Raw genomic sequence first — 24,628 nt, forward strand, 5'->3', positions numbered from 1 at the left:
TAGGGTGACTGAACACCTCGAGAATTTTCAGTTAATCAGAGAGAGCCAGCATGGATTTGTGAAAGGTAGGTCGTGCCTGACAAACCTGATTGAATTTTTTGAAGAGGTGACTAAAGTAGTGGACAGGGGAATGTCAATGGATGTTATTTATATGGACTTCCAGAAGGCATTTGATAAGGTCCCACATAACAGACTGTTAGCTAAGATAGAAGCCCATGGAATCGAGGGAAAAGTACGGACTTGGTTAGGAAGTTGGCTGAGCGAAAGGTGACAGAGAGTAGGGATAATGGGTAGGTGCTCACATTGGCAGGATGTGACTAGTGGAGTCCCGCAGGGATCTGTCTTCGGGCCTCAATTATTCACAATATTTATTAACGACTTAGATGAAGGCATAGAAAGTCTCATATCTAAGTTTGCCGATGACACAAAGATTGGTGGCATTGTAAGCAGCGTAGATGAAAACATAAAATTACAAAGCGATATTGATAGATTAGGTGAATGGGCAAAACTGTGGCAAATGGAATTCAATGTAGACAAATGTGAGGTCAAAAAAAGATAGAACAGGGTACTTTCTAAATGGTAAAAAGTTAAAAACAGTGGATGTCCAAAGGGACTTCGGGGTTCAGGTACATAGATCATTGAAGTGTCATGAACAAGTGCAGAAAATCATCAATAAGGCTAATGGAATGCTGGCCTTTATATCTAGAGGACTAGAGTACAAGGGGGCAGAAGTTATGCTGCAGCTATACAAAACCCTGGTTAGACTGCACCTGGAGTACTGTGAGCAGTTCTGGGCACCGCACCTTCGGAAGGACATATTGACCTTGGAGGGAGTGCAGTGTAGGTTTACTAGAATGATACCCGGACTTCAAGGGTTAAGTTATGAGGAGAGATTACACAAATTGGGGTTGTATTCTGTAGAGTTTAGAAGGTTAAGGGGTGATCTGATCGAAGTTTATAAGATATTAAGGGGAACAGATAGGGTGGATAGAGAGAAACTATTTCCGCTGGTTGGGGATTCTAGGAGTAGGGGGCACAGTCTAAAAATTAGAGCCAGACCTTTCAGGAGTGAGATTAGAAAATATTTCTACACACAAAGGGTGGTAGAAGTTTGGAACTCTCTTCCGCAAACAGCAATTGATACTAGCTCAATTGCTAAATTTAAATCTGAGATAGATAGATTTTTGGCAACCAAAGGTATTAAGGGATATGGGCCAAAGGCAGGTATATGGAGTTAGATCACAGATCAGCCATGATCTTATCAAATGGCGGAGCAGGGACGAGGGGCTGAATGGCCTCCTCCTGTTCCTATGTTCCTATATGAATGTGCGAGTGTGTATTTGTGAGTCTGTGAGAGTGTGAGAGTGTGAGAGTGTTAGTGTGTGAGTCTATGAGTATGTGAGTGTATGTGAGTGTATGTGAGCGTGTGTGAGTGTGAGTCTGTGAGTGTGTGAGTGTGTGTGTTTATGTGAGTGAGTGTGTCTGAGTGTGTGAGTGTGCGTATGAGTGTGTGAGTGTGTGTGCGTGTGTCAGTGTGTCAGTGTATGTGTGTCTTTGAGCGTCTGAATGTGTATGAGTGTGTTTGAGTGTATGAGTGGGTGTATGTGTGTGAGTGTGAGTATGTGTGAGTGTATGAGAGTGTGTGAGTATAAGTGTTTGTATGAGTGTGTGAGTGTGTGAAAGTGTGTGAGTCTGTGTGAGTGTGAGTGTGTGTAAGTGTGTGAGCATAAGTGCGTGGGTGCATGAATGTGTGTAAAAGTGTGTGTTTGTATTCGTGTGTATGTAAATGTACGTGTGTGTGTGAGTGTGTAAGTGTGTGTGTTTGTGTGTGTGTGACTGTGTGTGTGTATGTTTGAGTACGAGTGTGAGTGTGTGTGTAAGTGTTTGTGTGAGTGTGTGTGAGCGTAAGTGTGTGACTGTGTGTGTAAGTGAGTGTGTGTTTGTGTGAGTGTGTGTGAGCGTAAGTGTGTGACTCTGTGTGTGTGTGTGTTTGAGTATGAGCGTAAGTGTGAGTGTGAGCGTAAGTATGAGTGTGAGCGTAAGTGTGAGTGTGTGTGTAAGTGTGTTTGTGTGTGTGAGCGTGAATGTGTGTAAGCATGTGTGTGTGTAAGTGTGTGAGCGTGTGTGTGTGCAGTGTGGGTGTGTGTGTGCAGTGTGCAGTGTGCAGTGTGTGTGCAGTGTGGGTGTGTGTGTGTGTGCAGTGTGGGTGTGTGTGTGTGTGCAGTGTGGGTGTGTGTGTGTGTGTGCAGTGTGGGTGCAGATCAGGTTGTGATCGGCTGAGATGCCCCTGTGTTCAGATATCCCACCTGGCCGGCCTTTTGGACCAGGTAGTGACGGGGAGGCCGGTACCCAGCGAGGAGCAGAGCCCAGTGACGAGCTGGGGCCACTGTAGAGACTGTAGGTGAATATTTGATTATAGCTGGTGTTTCCTGACAGAGCTCTTAGACCAGGTGGCGTTCGGCCCCTGGACTGTTACTGTAGGCACAGGGCCCTCCCAGAAAGGACTCAGTAAAGCAGACTCTCGCAATCTTCTCTTTCAGATTGTGGTCGCCTGTTTGGGAGCAGGAAGGCGGCATGCCTGAGATGTGAGTTGTGTTCCGAGCCCAGGTTAAGGTATTGTTAGACCGGGAGCAGACGCTCCAGGGGGAGCTCATGAATCCTCCGTGCTCTGTGACCTGCTGACACTTCAGCATCATTCGAAACCAGGCTTGTGGGCCTAGGCTGGAGCTCCACGCTGGGGCCAATGGGACCCACCCCCTCTTATTGCATTCATTCTCGGGAGGGGGACCTCGCTGGGAAGGTCGGCATTTACTGCCCATCCCCAGTTGGCAGTGACCTCTGACTGTCTGGCCAGTGACCTCTGACTGTCTGGCCAGTGACCTCTCACTGTCTAGCCAGTGACCTCTGACTGTCTGGTAAGTGACCTCTGACAGTCCATCAGTGACCTTTGACTGTCTGGTTGGTGACCCCTGACTGTCTGGGTGGTGACCCTTGACTGTCTGGGTAGTGATCCCCTGACTGTCTGGGCGGTGACCCCTGACTGTCTGGGCGGTGACCCCTGACTGTCTGGGCAATGACCCCTGACTGTCTGGTCGGTGACCCCTGACTGTCTGGGTGGTGACCCTTGACTGTCTGGGTAGTGATCCCCTGACTGTCTGGACGGTGACCCCTGGCCGTCTGGGCGGTGACCCCTGGCCGTCTGGGCGGTGACCCCTGGCCATCTGGGCGGTGAGACTATGTATTGTGCTCCTTTAAGTTTTGTTGGTCTGTGGCCAGCCCAGAGACAGGCTCGAGGTCTCGAAGGCCCTTGCTTCAGCCACCTTAAGATGTGTGAGATGGACAGTGCTGCACCACTGAGTCCAGCTCCGACCCACAACAGCCAATTGCAGAGGGAATGGATAGTGACAGGGGAGGTCAGGAGGGCAGGCAGGGGATATGAAAGAAAGGTGAACTCATAACTGGGACAGAAAACACTCCTAAACCCGGCTCCGAGACCCTCAGTCCCGTATGGCCCTCCGGAGACCCTCGGTCCTGTATGGCCCTCAGCTCCAAGACCCTCAGTCCTGTATGGCCCTCCGGAGACCCTCGGTCCTGTATGGCCCTCCGGAGACCCTCGGTCCTGTATGGCCCTCCGGAGACCCTCGGTCCTGTATGGCCCTCAGCTCCGAGACCCTCGGTCCTGTATGGCCCTCAGCATCGAGACCCTCGGTCCTGTATGGCCCTCAGCTCCGAGACCCTCGGTCCTGTATGGCCCTCAGCTCCGAGACCCTCGGTCCTGTATGGCCCTCGGGAGACCCTCAGTCCTGTATGGCCCTCAGCATCGAGACCCTCGGTCCTGTATGGCCCTCAGCATCGAGACCCTCGGTCCTGTATGGCCCTCAGCTCCGAGACCCTTGGTCCTGTATGGCCCTCAGGAGACCCTCGGTCCTGTATGGCCCTCAGCTCCAAGACCCTCGGTCCTGTATGGCCCTCGGGAGACCCTCGGTCCTGTATGGCCCTCAGCTCCGAGACCCTCGGTCCTGTATGGCCCTCAGCTCCGAGACCTTCGATCCTGTATGGCCCTCAGCTCCAAGACCCTCGGTCCTGTATGGCCCTCAGCTCCGAGACCCTCGGTCCTGTATGGCCCTCAGCTCCGAGACCCTCGGTCCTGTATGGCCCTCAGCTCCGAGACCCTCGGTCCTGTATGGCCCTCAGCTCCGAGACCCTCGGTCCTGTATGGCCCTCAGCTCCGAGACCCTTGGTCCTGTATGGCCCTCTGCCCTCCCACTCCTCCGGTCACTTGACCTTTGACCTGACGCAGGACAGGAGTGCGTTGAGTTATTTTAGAGACCGAGCTGAAACTGTATTTTCTGCTGTATCTCCATCAGACTGGCTCCCAAAAAACATCAACTTTCAACAGGACTGGACAAGTGTGACCGTCACGTTCAGTCTCGCACCAGACAGTTACGGCTTCAACAGTTACCATGTTTACTACGGGCAAGTCCCAAACGGAAGAACAAGGCCCTCCAGGTGGCAGCAAAAATCTGTGGTACGCACCAGGGCAATGTGGTACGCGCTAGGGCAATGTGGTACGCGCCAGGGCAATGTGGTACACACCAGGGCAATGTGGTACACACCAGGGCAATGTGGTACCCACCAGGGCAATGTGGTACACACCAGGGCAATGTGGTACGCACCAGAGCAATGTGGTACGCACCAGGGCAATGTGGTGCGCACCAGGGCAATGTGGTACGCACCAGGGCAATGTGTACACACCAGAGCAATGTGGTACACACCAGGGCAATGTGTACACACCAGGGCAATGTGTACACACCAGGGCAATGTGGTACGCACCAGGGCAATGTGGTACCCACCAGGGTAATGTGGTACACACCAGGGCAATGTGGTACCCACCAGGGCAATGTGGTACGCACCAGAGCAATGTGGTACACACCAGGGCAATGTGGTACCCACCAGGGCAATGTGGTACCCACCAGGGCAATGTGGTACGCACCAGAGCAATGTGGTACGCACCAGAGCAATGTGGTACACACCAGGGCAATGTGGTACGCACCAGGGCAATGTGGTACCCACCAGGGCAATGTGGTACACACCAGGGCAATGTGGTACGCACCAGAGCAATGTGGTACGCACCAGGGCAATGTGGTGTGCACCAGGGCAATGTGGTACGCACCAGGGCAATGTGTACACACCAGAGCAATGTGGTACACACCAGGGCAATGTGTACACACTAGGGCAATGTGTACACACCAGGGCAATGTGGTACGCACCAGGGCAATGTGGTACCCACCAGGGTAATGTGGTACACACCAGGGCAATGTGGTACCCACCAGGGCAATGTGGTACCCACCAGGGCAATGTGGTACACACCAGGGCAATGTGGTACCCACCAGGGCAATGTGGTACCCACCAGGGCAATGTGGTACGCACCAGAGCAATGTGGTACGCACCAGGGCAATGTGGTACACACCAGGGCAATGTGGTACGCACCAGGGCAATGTGGTACGCACCAGAGCAATGTGGTACACACCAGGGCAATGTGGTACGCACCAGGGCAATGTGGTACACACCAGGGCAATGTGGTACCCACCAGAGCAATGTGGTACACACCAGGGCAATGTGGTACACACCAGGGCAATGTGGTACCCACCAGAGCAATGTGGTACGCACCAGAGCAATGTGGTACCCACCAGAGCAATGTGGTACCCACCAGAGCAATGTGGTACACACCAGGGCAATGTGGTACGCACCAGGGCAATGTGGTACACACCAGAGCAATGTGGTACGCACCAGGGCAATGTGGTACGCACCAGGGCAATGTGGTACGCACCAGGGCAATGTGGTACGCACCAGGGCAATGTGGTGCGCACCAGGGCAATGTGGTACGCACCAGAGCAATGTGGTACACACCAGGGCAATGTGGTACACACCAGGGCAATGTGTACGCACCAGGGCAATGTGGTACCCACCAGAGCAATGTGGTACGCACCAGGGCAATGTGGTACACACCAGGGCAATGTGTACGCACCAGGGCAATGTGGTACCCACCAGAGCAATGTGGTACGCACCAGGGCAATGTGGTACGCACCAGGGCAATGTGGTGCGCACCAGGGCAATGTGTACGCACCAGGGCAATGTGGTACCCACCAGGGCAATGTGGTACACACCAGAGCAATGTGGTACACACCAGGGCAATGTGGTACGCACCAGGGCAATGTGGTACGCACCAGGGCAATGTGGTACACACCAGGGCAATGTGGTACGCGCCAGGGCAATGTGGTACCCACCAGGGCAATGCGGTACGCACCAGGGCAATGTGGTACGCACCAGGGCAATGTGGTGCGCACCAGGGCAATGTGGTACGCACCAGGGCAATGTGGTACACACCAGGGCAATGTGGTACACACCAGGGCAATGTGTACACACCAGGGCAATGTGGTACCCACCAGAGCAATGTGGTACACACCAGGGCAATGTGGTACCCACCAGGGCAATGTGGTACACACCAGAGCAATGTGGTACACACCAGGGCAATGTGGTACGCACCAGGGCAATGTGGTACGCACCAGGGCAATGTGGTACACACCAGGGCAATGTGGTACGCGCCAGGGCAATGTGGTACCCACCAGGGCAATGCGGTACGCACCAGGGCAATGTGGTACGCACCAGGGCAATGTGGTGCGCACCAGGGCAATGTGGTACGCACCAGGGCAATGTGGTACACACCAGGGCAATGTGGTACACACCAGGGCAATGTGTACACACCAGGGCAATGTGGTACCCACCAGAGCAATGTGGTACACACCAGGGCAATGTGGTACACACCAGGGCAATGTGTACACACCAGGGTAATCCAAAGATTTGTCAGTGTGACATCCTTTCCATTGGAGGGAGAATTCCCGGTGACACCATTCCATGGGGGGGGGGGTATTCCCGGTGACACCATTCCAGACTGAGTGGGAGACCCTCGGGCTCCTGATCCCAGTGTCGGACAGGGAGTGGGAGACCCTCGGGCTCCTGATCCCAGTGTCGGACAGGGAGTGGGAGACCCTCGGGCTCCTGATCCCAGTGTCGGACAGGGAGTGGGAGACCCTCGGGCTCCTGATCCCAGTGTCGGACAGGGAGTGGGAGACCCTCGGGCTCCTGATCCCAGTGTCGGACAGGGAGTGGGAGACCCTCGGGCTCCTGATCCCAGTGTCGGACAGGGAGTGGGAGACCCTCGGGCTCCTGATCCCAGTGTCGGACAGGGAGTGGGAGACCCTCGGGCTCCTGATCCCAGTGTCGGACAGGGAGTGGGAGACCCTCGGGCTCCTGATCCCAGTGTCGGACAGGGAGTGGGAGACCCTCGGGCTCCTGATCCGAGCGTTTTGTTGTCTCTCTGGGCTGTGAGCTGAATCTTGAGGGACAGCAGAGCTCTCGATATTGGAGCCTGGCTGTGCTCAGTAAAGGTGAGTGTTGGGCGGCTGGAGACACTAAATCGAATGATCACCTGTTACACTGCGTCCCTCCCGACAGCTTTCCCGATATTGCGTCCGTCAGGTGATGGATACATCGGTCCAGGATATTTAAATGGGGAGAGACTGATGTGCTGACATTGCAGATGTTATGTTCCATCATTACTGCCTCACGCTGGACGGAATCACAGCCGTTTTGTAAGAGGTGACTGTTTCCAGGCAATAATTATGGCAGGAAGTGAATAGAAAGAAGCCGCAGATCACGGCTCTATCCGACTCAGTCGTACTTTTACTCCCATATGTCATGTTGCCAAGCTTTGTTCTGCTGGGAGAGGCGCTGATTCCTGCCCCCTTTCCCACTGCATTTTCCAATGGGAATATCCCAGCTACATCCAGAAATATGTCCCAGGAAAGGCAAGTCTAGTCCTTGTGGTTACTGATCTCCGGCATGGAGTGTCGTCAGACAGGGCCACTGGCTGCATTTCTGGCCATTCCTGCTCTCTGGACTGGACACATGCAAACACTCCCCCTCGCAGATTCCCGGAAAGATCAGCGAGTCTTTTCTGCAATCCGTTGCACTCTGTTTGAAATCTGTTTGTTTTATTCTGGCAGCCTCATGAAGGTGAAACAGTGGTGACTGCGTGCCTTGGGAATCTGCAGCCTGGTTTTAACTACAGTGTGATAGTGAGTTCTTCAATCACATCCTCACACATTTCAAATCCCCTGAGTCACACAGGGATAATCCAAGGGATCTGAAACAGGATAACTGTAGCAAGGGGCAAAGAGCAGGCAATCTCCATTCCTCACTCAGAAAAGGGCACATGCATTACAGTTTTGGGCGTTTAAACAAGCAACTGAGAAATCATGTAATTCAAAATGTTCCCTGCAATTTGAAAACTGCATTCTTCACTTCCTTAATTGCAGTAGGCTATGGGTCAGGGTCTGTGTATTCTGATAGTGGGCTGTGTGTCGGGGTCTGTGTATTCTGATAGTGGGCTGTGTGTCGGGGTCTGTGTATTCTGATAGTGTGTTGTGTGTCAGGGACTTTGTATTCTGATAGTGTGTTGTGTGTCGGGGTCTGTGTATTCTGATAGTGGGTTGTGTGTTGGGGTCTGTGTATTCTGATAGTGTGTTGTGTGTCGGGGTCTGCGTATTCTGATAGTGTGTTGTGTGTTGGGGTCTGTGTATTCTGATAGTGTGTTGTGTGTCGGGGTCTGCGTATTCTGATAGTGGGCTGTGTGTCGGGGTCTGTGTAATTTGATATTGGGCTGTGTGTCGGGTCTGTGTATTCTGATAATGTGCTGTGTGTCGGGGTCTGTGTATTCTGATAGTGTGCTGTGTGTCAGGGACTTTGTATTCTGATAGTGTGTTGTGTGTCGGGGTCTGTGTATTCTGATAGTGTGTTGTGTGTCGGGGTCTGTGTATTCTGATAGTGTGCTGTGTGTCAGGGACTTTGTATTCTGATAGTTTTCTGTGTGTTGGGGTCTGTGTATTCTGATAATGTGCTGTGTGTTGGGGTCTGTGTAATCTGATAATGTGCTGTGTGTTGGGGTCTGTGTATTCTGATAATGTGCTGTGTGTTGGGGTCTGTGTATTCTGATAATGTGTTGTGTGTCGGGGTCTGTGCATTCTGATAGTGTGCTTTGTGTCGCGGTCTGTGTATTCTGATAGTACGTGTTATGTGTCGGGGTCTGTGTATTCTGATACTGTGCTGTGTGTCGAGGTCTGTGTACTTTGATAGTGGGCTGTGTGTCGGGGTCTGTGTATTCTGATAGTGTGTTGTGTGTCAGGGTCTGTGTATTCTGATAGTGTGTTGTGTGTCGGGGTCTGTGTATTTTCATATTGGGCTGTGTGTCGGGTCTGTGTATTCTGATAATGTGTTGTGTGTCGGGGTCTGTGTATTTTCATATTGGGCTGTGTGTCGGGGTCTGTGTATTCTGATAGTGGGCTGTGTGTCAGGGACTTCGTATTCTGATAGTGTGCTGTGTGTCGGGGTCTGTGTATTTAGATATTGGGCTGTGTGTCGGGGTCTGTGCATTCTGATAATGTGCTGTGTGTCAGGGTCTGTGTATTTAGATAGTGGGCTGTGTGTCAGGGACTTCGTATTCTGATAGTGTGCTGTGTGTCGGGGTCTGTGTATTTAGATATTGGGCTGTGTGTCGGGGTCTGTGCATTCTGATAATGTGCTGTGTGTCGGGGTCTGTGTATTTAGATAGTGGGCTGTGTGTCGGGGTCTGTGTATTCTGATAGTGTGCTTTGTGTCGCGGTCTGTGTATTCTGATAGTACGTGTTATGTGTCGGGGTCTGTGTATTCTGATACTGTGCTGTGTGTCGAGGTCTGTGTACTTTGATAGTGGGCTGTGTGTCGGGGTCTGTGTATTCTGATAGTGTGTTGTGTGTCAGGGTCTGTGTATTCTGATAGTGTGTTGTGTGTCGGGGTCTGTGTATTCTGATAGTAGTGGGTTGTGTGTCGGGTCTGTGTATCCTGATAGCAGTGGGCTGTGTCGGGGTCTGTGTATTCTGATAGCAGTGGGCTGTGTGTCGGGGTCTGTGTATTCTGATAGCAGTGGGCTGTGTGTCGGGGTCTGTGTATTCTGATAGCAGTGGGCTGTGTGTCGGGGTCTGTGTATTCTGATAGCAGTGGGCTGTGTGTCGGGGTCTGTGTATTCTGATAGCAGTGCATTGTGTTTCGGGGTCTGTGTATTCTGATAGCAGTGTGTTGTGTGTCGGGGTTTGTGTATTCCAATAGTGGGTTGTGTGTCGGGGTCTGTGTATTCCGATAGTGGGTTGTGTGTCGGGGTCTGTGTATTCCGATAGTTTGTTGTGTGTCAGGGTCTGTGTATTCTGATAGTGGGTTGTGTGTCGGGGTCTGTGTATTCTGATAGTTTGTTGTGTGTCGGGGTCTGTGTATTCTGATAGTTTGTTTGTGTCGGGGTCTGTGTATTCCGATAGTGGGTTGTGTGTTGGGGTCTGTGTATTCTGATAGCAGTGGGTTGTGTGCTGGGGTATGTGTATTCTGATAGTAGTTGGTTGTGTATAGGGGTCTGCGTATTCTGATAGTAGTTGGTCGTGTATCGGAGTCTGTGTATTCTGATTGTGGGCTGTGTATCAAGGTCTGCGTATGCTGATAGCAGTGGGTTGTGGGTGAGGGTCTGTGTATTCTGATAGCAGTGGGCTATGTGTCGGGGTCTGTGTATTCTGACAGTAGTGGGCTGCGTGTCGGGGTCTGTGTATTCTGATAGTAGTGGGCTGTGTGTCGGGGTCTGTGTATTCTGACAGTAGTGGGCTGCGTGTCGGGGTCTGTATATTCTGACAGTAGTGGGCTGCGTGTCGGGGTCTGTGTATTCTGATAGTAGTGGGCTGTGTGTCGGGGTCTGTGTATTCTGATAGTAGTGGGCTGTGTGTTGGGGCCTGTGTATTCTGATAGCAGTGGGCTGTGTGTCGGGGTCTGTGTATTCTGATAGTACTGGGCTGTGTGTCGGGGTCTGTGTATTCTGATAGTACTGGGCTGTGTGTCCGGGTCTGTGTATTCTGATAGCAGTGGGCTGTGTGTCGGGGTCTGTGTATTCCAATAGTGGGTTGTGTGTCGGGGTCTGTGTATTCCGATAGTGGGTTATGTGTCGGGGTCTGTGTATTCTGATAGTTTGTTGTGTGTCGGGGTCTGTGTATTCTGATAGTTTGTTTGTGTCGGGGTCTGTGTATTCCGATAGTGGGTTGTGTGTTGGGGTCTGTGTATTCTGATAGCAGTGGGTTGTGTGCTGGGGTATGTGTATTCTGATAGTAGTTGGTTGTGTATAGGGGTCTGCGTATTCTGATAGTAGTTGGTCGTGTATCGGGGTCTGTGTATTCTGATAGCAGTGGGCTGTGTGTCGGGGTCTGTGTATTCTGATAGTAGCGGGCTGTGTGTCGGGGTCTGTGTATTCTGATAGTAGTGGGCTGCGTGTCGGGGTCTGTATATTCTGACAGTAGTGGGCTGCGTGTCGGGGTCTGTGTATTCTGATAGTAGTGGGCTGTGTGTCGGGGTCTGTGTATTCTGATAGTAGTGGGCTGTGTGTTGGGGCCTGTGTATTCTGATGGCAGTGGGCTGTGTGTTGGGGTCTGTGTATTCTGATAGTACTGGGCTGTGTGTCGGGGTCTGTGTATTCTGATAGCAGTGGGCTGTGTGTCGGGGTCTGTGTATTCTGATAGCAGTGGGCTGTGTGTCGGGGTCTGTGTATTCTGATAGCAGTGTGTTGTGTGTCAGGGTCTGTGTATTCTGATAGCAGTGGGCTGCGTGTCGGGGTCTGTGTATTCTGATAGCAGTGGGCTGTGTGTCAGGGTCTGTGTATTCTGATAGTAGTGGGCTGTGTGTCGGGGTCTGTGTATTCTGATAGCAGTGGGCTGCGTGTCGGGTCTGTGTATTCTGATAGCAGTGGGCTGCGTGTCGGGGTCTGTGTATTCTGATAGCAGTGGGCTGTGTGTCGGGGTCTGTGTATTCTGATAGCAGTGGGCTGTGTGTCGGGGTCTGTGTATTCCAATAGGGAGTTGTGTGTCGGGGTCTGTGTATTCTGATAGCAGTGTGTTGTGTGTCGGGGTCTGTGTATTCTGATAGCAGTGGGTTGTGTGTCGGGGTCTGTGTATTCCAATAGTGGGTTGTGTGTCGGGGTCTGTGTATTCTGATAGCAGTGGGCTGTGTGTCGGGGTCTGTGTATTCTGATAGCAGTGGGTTGTGTGTCGGGGTCTGTGTATTCTGATAGCAGTGTGTTGTGTGTCGGGGTCTGTGTATTCTGATAGTGGGTTGTGTGTCGGGGTCTGTGTATTCTGATAGTGGGTTGTGTGTCGGGGTCTGTGTATTCTGATAGTGGGTTGTGTGTCGGGGTCTGTGTATTCTGATAGCAGTGTGTTGTGTGTCGGGGTCTGTGTATTCTGATAGTGGGCTGTGTGTCGGGGTCTGTGTATTCCAATAGTCGGTTGAGTGTCGGGGTCTGTGTATTCTGATAGTGGGTTGTGTGTCGGGGTCTGTGTATTCTGATAGCAGTGGGCTGTGTGTCGGGGTCTGTGTATTCTGATAGCAGTGTGTTGTGTGTCGGGGTCTGTGTATTCTGATAGCAGTGTGTTGTGTGTCGGGGTCTGTGTATTCTGATAGCAGTGTGTTGTGTGTCGGGGTCTGTGTATTCTGATAGCAGTGTGTTGTGTGTCGGGGTCTGTGTATTCTGATAGCAGTGTGTTGTGTGTCGGGGTCTGTGTATTCTCTGTTTTGATGCTCCAAGTGTCTGCTATAAATCATTTACAATCTTTCCTGTTTTGTTACAGGTTTTTTCAGACTATGAGAACGCACGGAGACGGGAAGTGACATATTTTGTGAGCCCAGGTATGTGATTGGAAGGAAACGCTGTCCAGGGGCAGCAGAAAAGTAGTGTCAGAGATAAAGAGACAGTGTGTGCGATGTGGGATTGGGGATCACTCTTTGTAAAGAGACAGTGTGTGCGAGGTGGGATTGGGGATCACTCTCTGTAAAGAGACAGTGTGTGCGAGGTGGGATTGGGGATCACTCTCTGTAAAGAGACAGTGTGTACGATGTGGGATTGGGGATCACTCTCTGTAAAGAGACAGTGTGTGCGATGTGGGATTGGGGATCACTCTCTGTAAAGAGACAGTGTGTACGAGGTGGGATTGGGGATCACTCTTTGTAAAGAGACAGTGTGTGCGATGTGGGATTGGCGATCACTCTCTGTAAAGAGACAGTGTGTGCGATGTGGGATTGGGGATCACTCTCTGTAAAGAGACAGTGTGTGCGATGTGGGATTGGGGATCACTCTTTGTAAAGAGACAGTGTGTACGATGTGGGATTGGGGATCACTCTTTGTAAAGAGACAGTGTGTGCGAGGTGGGATTGGGGATCACTCTTTGTAAAGAGACAGTGTGTACGATGTGGGATTGGGGATCACTCTTTGTAAAGAGACAGTGTGTGCGAGGTGGGATTGGGGATCACTCTCTGTAAAGAGACAGTGTGTGCGATGTGGGATTGGGGATCACTCTTTGTAAAGAGACAGTGTGTGCGATGTGGGATTGGCGATCACTCTCTGTAAAGAGACAGTGTGTGCGAGGTGGGATTGGGGATCACTCTCTGTAAAGAGACAGTGTGTGCGATGTGGGATTGGGGATCACTCTCTGTAAAGAGACAGTGTGTACGAGGTGGGATTGGGGATCACTCTCTGTAAAGAGACAGTGTGTGCGATGTGGGATTGGGGATCACTCTCTGTAAAGAGACAGTGTGTGCGAGGTGGGATTGGGGATCACTCTCTGTAAAGAGACAGTGTGTGCGATGTGGGATTGGGGATCACTCTCTGTAAAGAGACAGTGTGTGCGATGTGGGATTGGGGATCACTCTCTGTAAAGAGACAGTGTGTGCGAGATGGGATTGGGGATCACTCTTTGTAAAGAGACAGTGTGTGCGATGTGGGATTGGGGATCACTCTTTGTAAAGAGACAGTGTGTACGAGGTGGGATTGGGGATCACTCTCTGTAAAGAGACAGTGTGTGCGATGTGGGATTGGGGATCACTCTCTGTAAAGAGACAGTGTGTGCGAGGTGGGATTGGGGATCACTCTCTGTAAAGAGACAGTGTGTGCGATGTGGGATTGGGGATCACTCTCTGTAAAGAGACAGTGTGTGCGATGTGGGATTGGGGATCACTCTCTGTAAAGAGACAGTGTGTGCGAGATGGGATTGGGGATCACTCTTTGTAAAGAGACAGTGTGTGCGATGTGGGATTGGGGATCACTCTTTGTAAAGAGACAGTGTGTACGAGGTGGGATTGGGGATCACTCTTTGTAAAGAGACAGTGTGTGCGATGTGGGATTGGGGATCACTCTTTGTAAAGAGACAGTGTGTACGAGGTGGGATTGGGGATCACTCTCTGTAAAGAGACAGTGTGTGCGATGTGGGATTGGGGATCACTCTCTGTAAAGAGACAGTGTGTACGAGGTGGGATTGGGGATCACTCTTTGTAAAGAGACAGTGTCTGCGATGTGGGATTGGGGATCACTCTTTGTAAAGAGACAGTGTGTACGATGTGGGATTGGGGATCACTCTCTGTAAAGAGACAGTGTGTGCGATGTGGGATTGGGGATCACTCTTTGTAAAGAGACAGTGTGTACGATGTGGGATTGGGGATCACTCTCTGTAAAGAGACAGTGTGTGCGATGTGGGATTGGGGATCACTCTCTGTAAAGAGACAGTGTGTGCGATGTGGGATTGGGGATCACTCTTTGTAAAGAGACAGTGTGTGCGATGTGGGATTGGGGATCACTCTCTGTAAAGAGACAGTGTGTACGAGGTGGGATTGGGGATCACTCTCTGTAAAGAGACAGTGTGTACGAGGTGGGATTGGGGATCACTCTCTGTAAAGAGACAGTGTGTGCGAGGTGGGATTGGGGATCACTCTCTGTAAAGAGACAGTGTGTACGAGGTGGGATTGGGGATCACTCTCTGTAAAGAGACAGTGTGTGCGATGTGGGATTGGGGATCACTCTCTGTAAAGAGACAGTGTGTGCGAGGTGGGATTGGGGATCACTCTCTGTAAAGAGACAGTGTGTGCGAGGTGGGATTGGGGATCACTCTCTGTAAAGAGACAGTGTGTACGAGGTGGGATTGGGGATCACTCTCTGTAAAGAGACAGTGTGTACGATGTGGGATTGGGGATCACTCTTTGTAAAGAGACAGTGTGTGCGATGTGGGATTGGGGATCACTCTCTGTAAAGAGACAGTGTGTGCGATGTGGGATTGGGGATCACTCTCTGTAAAGAGACAGTGTGTACGAGGTGGGATTGGGGATCACTCTCTGTAAAGAGACAGTGTGTGCGATGTGGGATTGGGGATTTCTCTTTGTAAAGAGACAGTGTGTGCGAGGTGGGATTGGGGATCACTCTCTGTAAAGAGACAGTGTGTACGATGTGGGATTGGGGATCACTCTCTGTAAAGAGACAGTGTGTGCGATGTGGGATTGGGGATCACTCTCTGTAAAGAGACAGTGTGTGCGATGTGGGATTGGGGATCACTCTTTGTAAAGAGACAGTGTGTGCGATGTGGGATTGGGGATCACTCTCTGTAAAGAGACAGTGTGTGCGATGTGGGATTGGGGATCACTCTCTGTAAAGAGACAGTGTGTGCGATGTGGGATTGGGGATCACTCTTTGTAAAGAGACAGTGTGTGCGATGTGGGATTGGGGATCACTCTCTGTAAAGAGACAGTGTGTGCGATGTGGGATTGGGGATCACTCTCTGTAAAGAGACAGTGTGTGCGATGTGGGATTGGGGATCACTCTCTGTAAAGAGACAGTGTGTGCGATGTGGGATTGGGGATCACTCTTTGTAAAGAGACAGTGTGTGCGAGGTGGGATTGGGGATCACTCTCTGTAAAGAGACAGTGTGTACGATGTGGGATTGGGGATCACTCTTTGTAAAGAGACAGTGTGTACGAGGTGGGATTGGGGATCACTCTCTGTAAAGAGACAGTGTGTACGATGTGGGATTGGGGATCACTCTCTGTAAAGAGACAGTGTGTGCGATGTGGGATTGGGGATCACTCTCTGTAAAGAGACAGTGTGTGCGATGTGGGATTGGGGATCACTCTTTGTAAAGAGACAGTGTGTGCGAGGTGGGATTGGGGATCACTCTGTAAAGAGACAGTGTGTGCGATGTGGGATTGGGGATCACTCTCTGTAAAGAGACAGTGTGTGCGATGTGGGATTGGGGATCACTCTCTGTAAAGAGACAGTGTGTGCGATGTGGGATTGGGGATCACTCTTTGTAAAGAGACAGTGTGTGCGAGGTGGGATTGGGGATCACTCTCTGTAAAGAGACAGTGTGTACGATGTGGGATTGGGGATCACTCTTTGTAAAGAGACAGTGTGTACGAGGTGGGATTGGGGATCACTCTCTGTAAAGAGACAGTGTGTGCGAGGTGGGATTGGGGATCACTCTCTGTAAAGAGACAGTGTGTGCGATGTGGGATTGGGGATCACTCTTTGTAAAGAGACAGTGTGTGCGATGTGGGATTGGGGATCACTCTCTGTAAAGAGACAGTGTGTGCGATGTGGGATTGGGGATCACTCTCTGTAAAGAGACAGTGTGTGCGATGTGGGATTGGGGATCACTCTCTGTAAAGAGACAGTGTGTGCGATGTGGGATTGGGGATCACTCTTTGTAAAGAGACAGTGTGTGCGAGGTGGGATTGGGGATCACTCTCTGTAAAGAGACAGTGTGTACGATGTGGGATTGGGGATCACTCTTTGTAAAGAGACAGTGTGTACGAGGTGGGATTGGGGATCACTCTCTGTAAAGAGACAGTGTGTACGATGTGGGATTGGGGATCACTCTCTGTAAAGAGACAGTGTGTGCGATGTGGGATTGGGGATCACTCTCTGTAAAGAGACAGTGTGTACGAGGTGGGATTGGGGATCACTCTCTGTAAAGAGACAGTGTGTGCGAGGTGGGATTGGGGATCACTCTCTGTAAAGAGACAGTGTGTACAATGTGGGATTGGGGATCACTCTCTGTAAAGAGACAGTGTGTGCGATGTGGGATTGGGGATCACTCTTTGTAAAGAGACAGTGTGTGCGAGATGGGATTGGGGATCACTCTCTGTAAAGAGACAGTGTGTACGATGTGGGATTGTGGATCACTCTCTGTAAAGAGACAGTGTGTACGAGGTGGGATTGGGGATCACTCTTTGTAAAGAGACAGTGTGTGCGATGTGGGATTGGGGATCACTCTCTGTAAAGAGACAGTGTGTACGATGTGGGATTGGGGATCACTCTCTGTAAAGAGACAGTGTGTACGAGGTGGGATTGGGGATCACTCTCTGTAAAGAGACAGTGTGTACGATGTGGGATTGGGGATCACTCTCTGTAAAGAGACAGTGTGTACGAGGTGGGATTGGGGATCACTCTCTGTAAAGAGACAGTGTGTACGATATGGGATTGGGGATCACTCTCTGTAAAGAGACAGTGTGTACGAGGTGGGATTGGGGATCACTCTTTGTAAAGAGACAGTGTGTGCGAGGTGGGATTGGGGATCACTCTCTGTAAAGAGACAGTGTGTACGATGTGGGATTGGGGATCACTCTTTGTAAAGAGACAGTGTGTACGAGGTGGGATTGGGGATCACTCTCTGTAAAGAGACAGTGTGTGCGAGGTGGGATTGGGGATCACTCTCTGTAAAGAGACAGTGTGTGCGATGTGGGATTGGGGATCACTCTTTGTAAAGAGACAGTGTGTGCGATGTGGGATTGGGGATCACTCTCTGTAAAGAGACAGTGTGTGCGATGTGGGATTGGGGATCACTCTCTGTAAAGAGACAGTGTGTGCGATGTGGGATTGGGGATCACTCTCTGTAAAGAGACAGTGTGTGCGATGTGGGATTGGGGATCACTCTTTGTAAAGAGACAGTGTGTGCGAGGTGGGATTGGGGATCACTCTCTGTAAAGAGACAGTGTGTACGATGTGGGATTGGGGATCACTCTTTGTAAAGAGACAGTGTGTACGAGGTGGGATTGGGGATCACTCTCTGTAAAGAGACAGTGTGTACGATGTGGGATTGGGGATCACTCTCTGTAAAGAGACAGTGTGTGCGATGTGGGATTGGGGATCACTCTCTGTAAAGAGACAGTGTGTACGAGGTGGGATTGGGGATCACTCTCTGTAAAGAGACAGTGTGTGCGAGGTGGGATTGGGGATCACTCTCTGTAAAGAGACAGTGTGTACAATGTGGGATTGGGGATCACTCTCTGTAAAGAGACAGTGTGTGCGATGTGGGATTGGGGATCACTCTTTGTAAAGAGACAGTGTGTGCGAGATGGGATTGGGGATCACTCTCTGTAAAGAGACAGTGTGTACGATGTGGGATTGTGGATCACTCTCTGTAAAGAGACAGTGTGTACGAGGTGGGATTGGGGATCACTCTTTGTAAAGAGACAGTGTGTGCGATGTGGGATTGGGGATCACTCTCTGTAAAGAGACAGTGTGTACGATGTGGGATTGGGGATCACTCTCTGTAAAGAGACAGTGTGTACGAGGTGGGATTGGGGATCACTCTCTGTAAAGAGACAGTGTGTACGATGTGGGATTGGGGATCACTCTCTGTAAAGAGACAGTGTGTACGAGGTGGGATTGGGGATCACTCTCTGTAAAGAGACAGTGTGTACGATGTGGGATTGGGGATCACTCTCTGTAAAGAGACAGTGTGTACGAGGTGGGATTGGGGATCACTCTTTGTAAAGAGACAGTGTGTGCGAGGTGGGATTGGCTTGATTTTGGGCTGTGCTTTTGTTCCCCAGGTGAGGCTGACACATTACCTGTGATATGGATAATATTGAGCGTAGCAACACTCATCACCATCATCACCATCACTGCTGGCCTTTTAATTGCAACACAAATGAACAAGCAAAATGAGAGGACCGAAGGTAACTAGAAGCTGAGCATTAAATGGAGATTGTGTTACTGAATGAGGGGAGAGTGATGTGTGCATTCCTGACTGTGTGTGTACAGGCACACATGTGCATACTGTCTGTGTGTGTACCATCTGTGTGTGTATACTATGTGTGTATACTATCTGTGTGAGTATACTATCTGTGTGTGTACCATCTGTGTGTGTATACTATGTGTGTATACTATCTGTGTGAGTATACTATCTGTGTGTGTACCATCTGTGTGTGTATACTATGTGTGTATACTATCTGTGTGAGTACCATCTGTGTGTGTATACTATCTGTGTGTGTATACTATCTGTGTGTGTACCATCTGTCCAATTAGTCCCATTCCCCTGCTCTTTCCCCATAACCCTGTAAATTTTTCCCCTTCAAGTATTTATCCAATTCCCTTTTGAAAGTTATTATTGAATCTGCTCCCACCGCCCTTTCAGGCCGTGAATTCCAGATCAGAACAACTCGCTGCGTAAAAAAATGTTCCCTCATGTCGCCTCTTTGCCGATCACCTTAGATCCGTGTCCTCTGGTTACCGACCCTTCTGCCACTGGAAACAGTTTCATAGAATCATAGAATCATAGAAAGTTACGGCACAGAAGGAGGCCATTCAGCCCATTGTGTCTGTGCCGGCCGATAAAGAGCCCCCCAGCCTAATCCCCCTTTCCAGCACTTGGTCCGTAGCCCTGTAGGTTTCAGCTCTTCAGGGGCACATCCAAGTACTTTTTAAATGAGTTGAGGGTTTCTGCCTCTCCCACCCTCTCAGGCAGTGAGTTCCAGACCCCCACCACCCTCTGAGTGAAAACATTTCTCCTCAGCTCCCCTCTAATCCTTCTACCAATTACTTTAAATCTATGCCCCCTGGTCACTGACCTCTCTGCTAAGGGAAATAGGTCCTCCCTATCCACTCTATCTCGGCCCCTCATAATTTTATACCTCAATTAAATCTCCCCTCAGCCTCCTTTGATCCAAAGAAAACAATCCCAGCCTTTGCAATCTTTTCTCACAACTAAAATTCTCCAGCCCTGGCAACATCCTCGTAAATCTCCTCTGTACCCTCTCTAGTGCAATCACATCCTTCCTGTAATGTGGTGACCAGAACTGTACACAGTACTCAAGCTGTGGCCTAACCAATGTTTTATACAGTTCCAGCATAACCTCCCGGCTCTTATATTCTATGCCTCGGCTAATAAAGGAAAGTATCCCGTATGCCTTTTTAATCAATTAATTAATTGTCCTGCTACCTTCAGGGATCTGTGGACATGCACTCCAAGGTCCCTCACTTCCTCTACACCTCTCAGTATCCTCCCATTTATTGTGTATTCCCTTGCCTTGCTTGCTCTCCCCAAATACATTACCTCACACTTTTCTGGATTGAATTCCATTTGCCACTTTTCTGCCCACCTGACCAGTCCATTGATATCTTCCTGCAGTCTACAGCTTTCCTCCTCACTATCAACAGTTTCTCCTTATTTACTCTATCAAAACTGTTCATGATTTTGAACATCTCTATTAAATCTCCCCTTAACCTTCTCTGGTCTAAGGAGAACAATCCCAGCTTCTCCAGTCTCTCCACATCACTGAAGTCCCTCATCCCTGGAACCATTCTAGTAAATCTTTTCTGCATCCTCACTAAGGCCTTGACATCCTTCCTAAAGTGCGGTGCCCAGAATCGAACACAATACTCCAACTGGGGCCTAACCAGTGACTTATAAAGATTTAGCATAACTTCCTTGCTTTTGTACTCTATGCCTCTATTAATAAAGCCCAGGATCCCGTTTGCTTTTTTAACAGCCTTCTCAACCTGTCCTGCCACCTTCAATGATTTGTGTACATACACCCCCAGGTCTCTCTGTTCCTGCACCCCCTGTAAAATTGTACCCTTTAGTTTGTGTTGCCTCTCCTCATTCTTCCTACCAAAATGAATCACTTCACACTTCTCTGCATTAAATTTCATCGGCCATGTGTCTGCCCATTTCACCAGTCTGTCTGTGTCCTCCTGAAGTCTGTTCCTATCCTCCTCACTGTTTACTACATTTGCGAGTTTCGTGTCATCTACAAACTTTGAAATTATACCCTCTATACCCAAGTCCAGGTCATTAATATATATCAAAAAGAGCAGTGGTCCTAATACTGACCCCTGGGGAACACCACTGTAAACTTCCCCCAGTCTGAAAAACAACCGTTCACCACTACTCTCTGCTTTCTGTCCTTTAACCAATTTTGTATCCGCACTGTCCCTTTAATCCCATGGCCTTTAATTTTGCTAGTCTATTATGTGGCACTTTATCAAATGCCTTTTCAAAGTCCATATACACAACATCAACCGCACTCCCCTCAGCGACCCTCTCCGTTACTCCCTCCACCCTCTCCGTTACTCCCTCGACCCTCTCCGTTACTCCCTCCGCCCTCTCCGTTACTCCCTCGACCCTCTCCGTTACTCCCTCGACCCTCTCCGTTACTCCCTCGACCCTCTCCGTTACTCCCTAGACCCTCTCCGTTACTCCCTCCACCCTCTCCGTTACTCCCTCGACCCTCTCCGTTACTCCCTCGACCCTCTCCGTTACTCCCTCGACCCTCTCCGTTACTCCCTCGACCCTCTCCGTTACTCCCTCGACCCTCTCCGTTACTTCATCAAAGAACTCAATCAAGTTAATCGAACACAATTTTCCTTTAGCAAATCCGTGCTGACTTTCATTTATTGGCCCAGACTTTTCCAAGTACCAATTAATTTTGTCCTGGATTATTGTCTCTAAAAGTTTCCCCACCACTGACATTAGGCTGCCTGGCCTGTAATTGCCGAGTTTATCCCTTTCCCCTTTTTTGAACAGGGGTGTAACATTTGCAATCCTCCAGTCCTCCGGCACCACCCCCATATCTAAGGAGGAGTGGAAGATTGTGGTCAGAGTCTCCGCGATTTCCACCCTTCCTTCCCTCAGTAACCCAGGATGCATCCCACCTGGACCTGGTGACTTTTCTACTTTAAGTACTGTCAATTTTTTAAGTACCTCTTTATCTATTTTTATCCTCTCCAACATCACTCCTACCTCCCCATTGACTGCTACGATGGCAGCATCCTCTTCATGGCTGCAGGGTGACCAAGGATGGGAACTGAACATCCAGGGGTATTCAATATTTAGGAAGGACAGGCAAAAAGGGAAAGGAGGTGGGGTAGCGTTGTCAGTAACGGAGGAAATCAATGCAATAGTGAGGAAGGATATTGGCTCGGAAAATCACGATGTGGAATCTGTATGGGTGGAGCTAAGAAACACCAAGGGGCAGAAAACGTTGGTAGGCCCTCAAACAGTAGTGGAGATGTAGGGGTGGGCATTAAACAGGAAATTAGAGACGCATGCAAGAAGGGTACAACTATAACCATGGGTGACTTTAATCTACATATAGATTGGTCAAACCAAATTAGCAATAATACTGTGGGGGAGAAATTCCTGGAGTGTGTACGTGATGGATTTCTAGACCAATACATTGAGGAACCAACTGGAGAACAGGCGATCCTAGACTGGGTATCGTGCAATGAGAAAGGATTAATTAACAATCTTGATGTGCGGGGTCCCTCAGGGAAGAGTGACCATAACATGATAGAATTCCTCATTAAGGTGGAGAACGAAGTAGTTGAATCCGAAACTAGGGTCCTGAATCTAAATAAAGGAAATTACGAAAGTATGAGGTGCGAGTTGGCTGTGATAGATTGGGGAACTTTACTAAAAGGGATGACGGTGGATAGGCATTGGCTAATATTTAAAGAACGTGTGCAGGAATTACAACAATTATTCATTCCTGTCTGGCACAAAAATAAAACAGGAAAGGTGGCTCAACCGTGGCTTACAAAAGAAATTAGGGATAGTATTAGATCCAAAGAGCAGACAGATAAAATTGCCAGAAAAAGCAGCAAGCCTGAGGATTGGGAGCAGTTCAGAATTCAGCAAAGGAGGACAAAGAGATTGATTAAGAGGGGAAAAATAGAGTATGAGAGTAAACTAGCAGGGAATGTAAAAACTGACTGTAAAAGCTTCTATAAATACGTCAAGAGAAAAAGATTAGTGAAGACAAATGTAGGTCCCGTACAGTCAGAAATGGGGGAAATTAAAATGGGGAACAAAGAAATGGCAGAACAATTAAACACATACTTTGGTTCTGTCTTCACAAAGGAGGACACAAATAACCTCCCGGAAATGTTAGGGAACCAAGGGTCTAGTGAGAGGGAGGAACTGAAGGAAACCAGAATTAGTAAAAAAAAAGTGCTGGGGAAATTAATGGGGCTAAAGGCTGACAAATCCCCAGGGCCTGATAATCGACATCGCAGAGTACTAAAGGAAGTGGCCCTGGAAATAGTGGATGCATTGGTGATCATCTTCCAAAATTCTATAGACTCTGGAACAGTTCCTACAGATTGGAGGGTGGCAAATGTAACCCCACTATTTAAAAAAGGAGGGAGAGAAAAAACAGGGAATTACAGACCAGTTAGCCTAACATCAGTAGTGGGGAAAATGGTAGAGTCTATTATAAAGGATGTGATAACAGAACACTTGGAAGGCATTAACGGGATTGGACAAAGTCAGCATGGGTTTATGAAAGGGAAATCATGTTTAACAAATTTACTGGAGTTTTTTGAGGATGTAACTAGTAGAATAGATAGGGGAGAACCAGTGGATGTGGTGTATTTGGATTTTCAGAAGGCTTTTGATAAGGTCCCACACAAGAGGTTAGTGTGCAAAATTAAAGCACATGGGATTGGGGGGAATATACTGGCATGGATTGAGAATTGGTTGACAGACAGGAAACAGAGTAGGAATAAACGGGTCTTTTTCTGGGTGGCAGGCAGTGACTAGTGGGGTACCGCAGGGATCAGTGCTTGGGTCCCAGCTATTCACAATATATATATCAATGATTTGGATGAAGGAACTGAATGTAACATTTCCAGGTTTGCAGACGACACAAAGCTGGGGTGGAATGTGAGCTGTGAGGAGGATGCAAAGAGGCTCCAATGTGATTTAGACAAGTTGGGTGAGTGGGCAAGAACATGGCAGATGCAGTATAACGTGGATAAATGTGAGGTTATCCACTTTGGTTGTAGAAACAGAAAGGCAGATTATTATCTGAATGGTGATAGATTGGGAAAAGGGGAGGTGCAATGAGACCTGGGTGTCCTTGTACACCAGTCGCTGAAAGTGAGCATTCAGGTGCAGCAAGCAGTTAGGAAGGCGAATGGTATGTTGGCCTTCATTGTAAGAGGATTTGAGTGCAGGAGCAGAGATGTCTTACTGCAGTTATACAGGACCTTGGTGAGACCACATCTGGAGTATTGTGTGCAGTTTTGGTCTCCTTATCTGAGGAAGGATGTCCTTGCCATGGAGGGAATGCAACGAAGGTTTACCAGACTGATTCCTGGGATGGCAGGACTGACGTATGAGGAGAGATTGGGTCGACTAGGCCTATATTCACTAGAGTTTAGAAGAATGAGAGGTGATCTCATCGAAACATATAAAATTCTAACACGACTAGACAGACTAGATGCAGGAAGGATGTTCCCGATGGTTGGGGAGTCCAGAACCAGGAGTCACAGTCTCAGGATACGGGGTATGCCATTTAGAACCGAGATGAGGAGAAATTTCTTCACTCAGAGGGTGGTGAACCTGTGGAATTCTCTACCACAGAAGGCAGTGGAGGCCAAGTCATTAGATGTATTCAAGAAGGA

General features: G+C 49.5%; 1 protein-coding gene across 1 annotated transcript in view; it reads left to right on the top strand.

The window, feature by feature from the left end:
- The window catches only part of LOC137311394 (interleukin-17 receptor D-like), a 113,219-nt gene that overhangs the window by 82,941 nt on the left and 5,650 nt on the right, over nucleotides 1–24,628 (top strand). Inside the window, exons 6-10 of the mRNA XM_067978637.1 lie at nucleotides 2,541–2,585; nucleotides 4,368–4,528; nucleotides 8,067–8,138; nucleotides 12,747–12,804; nucleotides 18,772–18,897. Of these exons, the coding sequence (XP_067834738.1) occupies nucleotides 2,541–2,585; nucleotides 4,368–4,528; nucleotides 8,067–8,138; nucleotides 12,747–12,804; nucleotides 18,772–18,897 (462 nt within the window). The remainder of the gene's footprint in view (nucleotides 1–2,540; nucleotides 2,586–4,367; nucleotides 4,529–8,066; nucleotides 8,139–12,746; nucleotides 12,805–18,771; nucleotides 18,898–24,628) is intronic.

The sequence above is a fragment of the Heptranchias perlo genome, unplaced genomic scaffold (assembly GCF_035084215.1).
Source record: "Heptranchias perlo isolate sHepPer1 unplaced genomic scaffold, sHepPer1.hap1 HAP1_SCAFFOLD_333, whole genome shotgun sequence".
NCBI lineage: Eukaryota > Metazoa > Chordata > Chondrichthyes > Hexanchiformes > Hexanchidae > Heptranchias > Heptranchias perlo.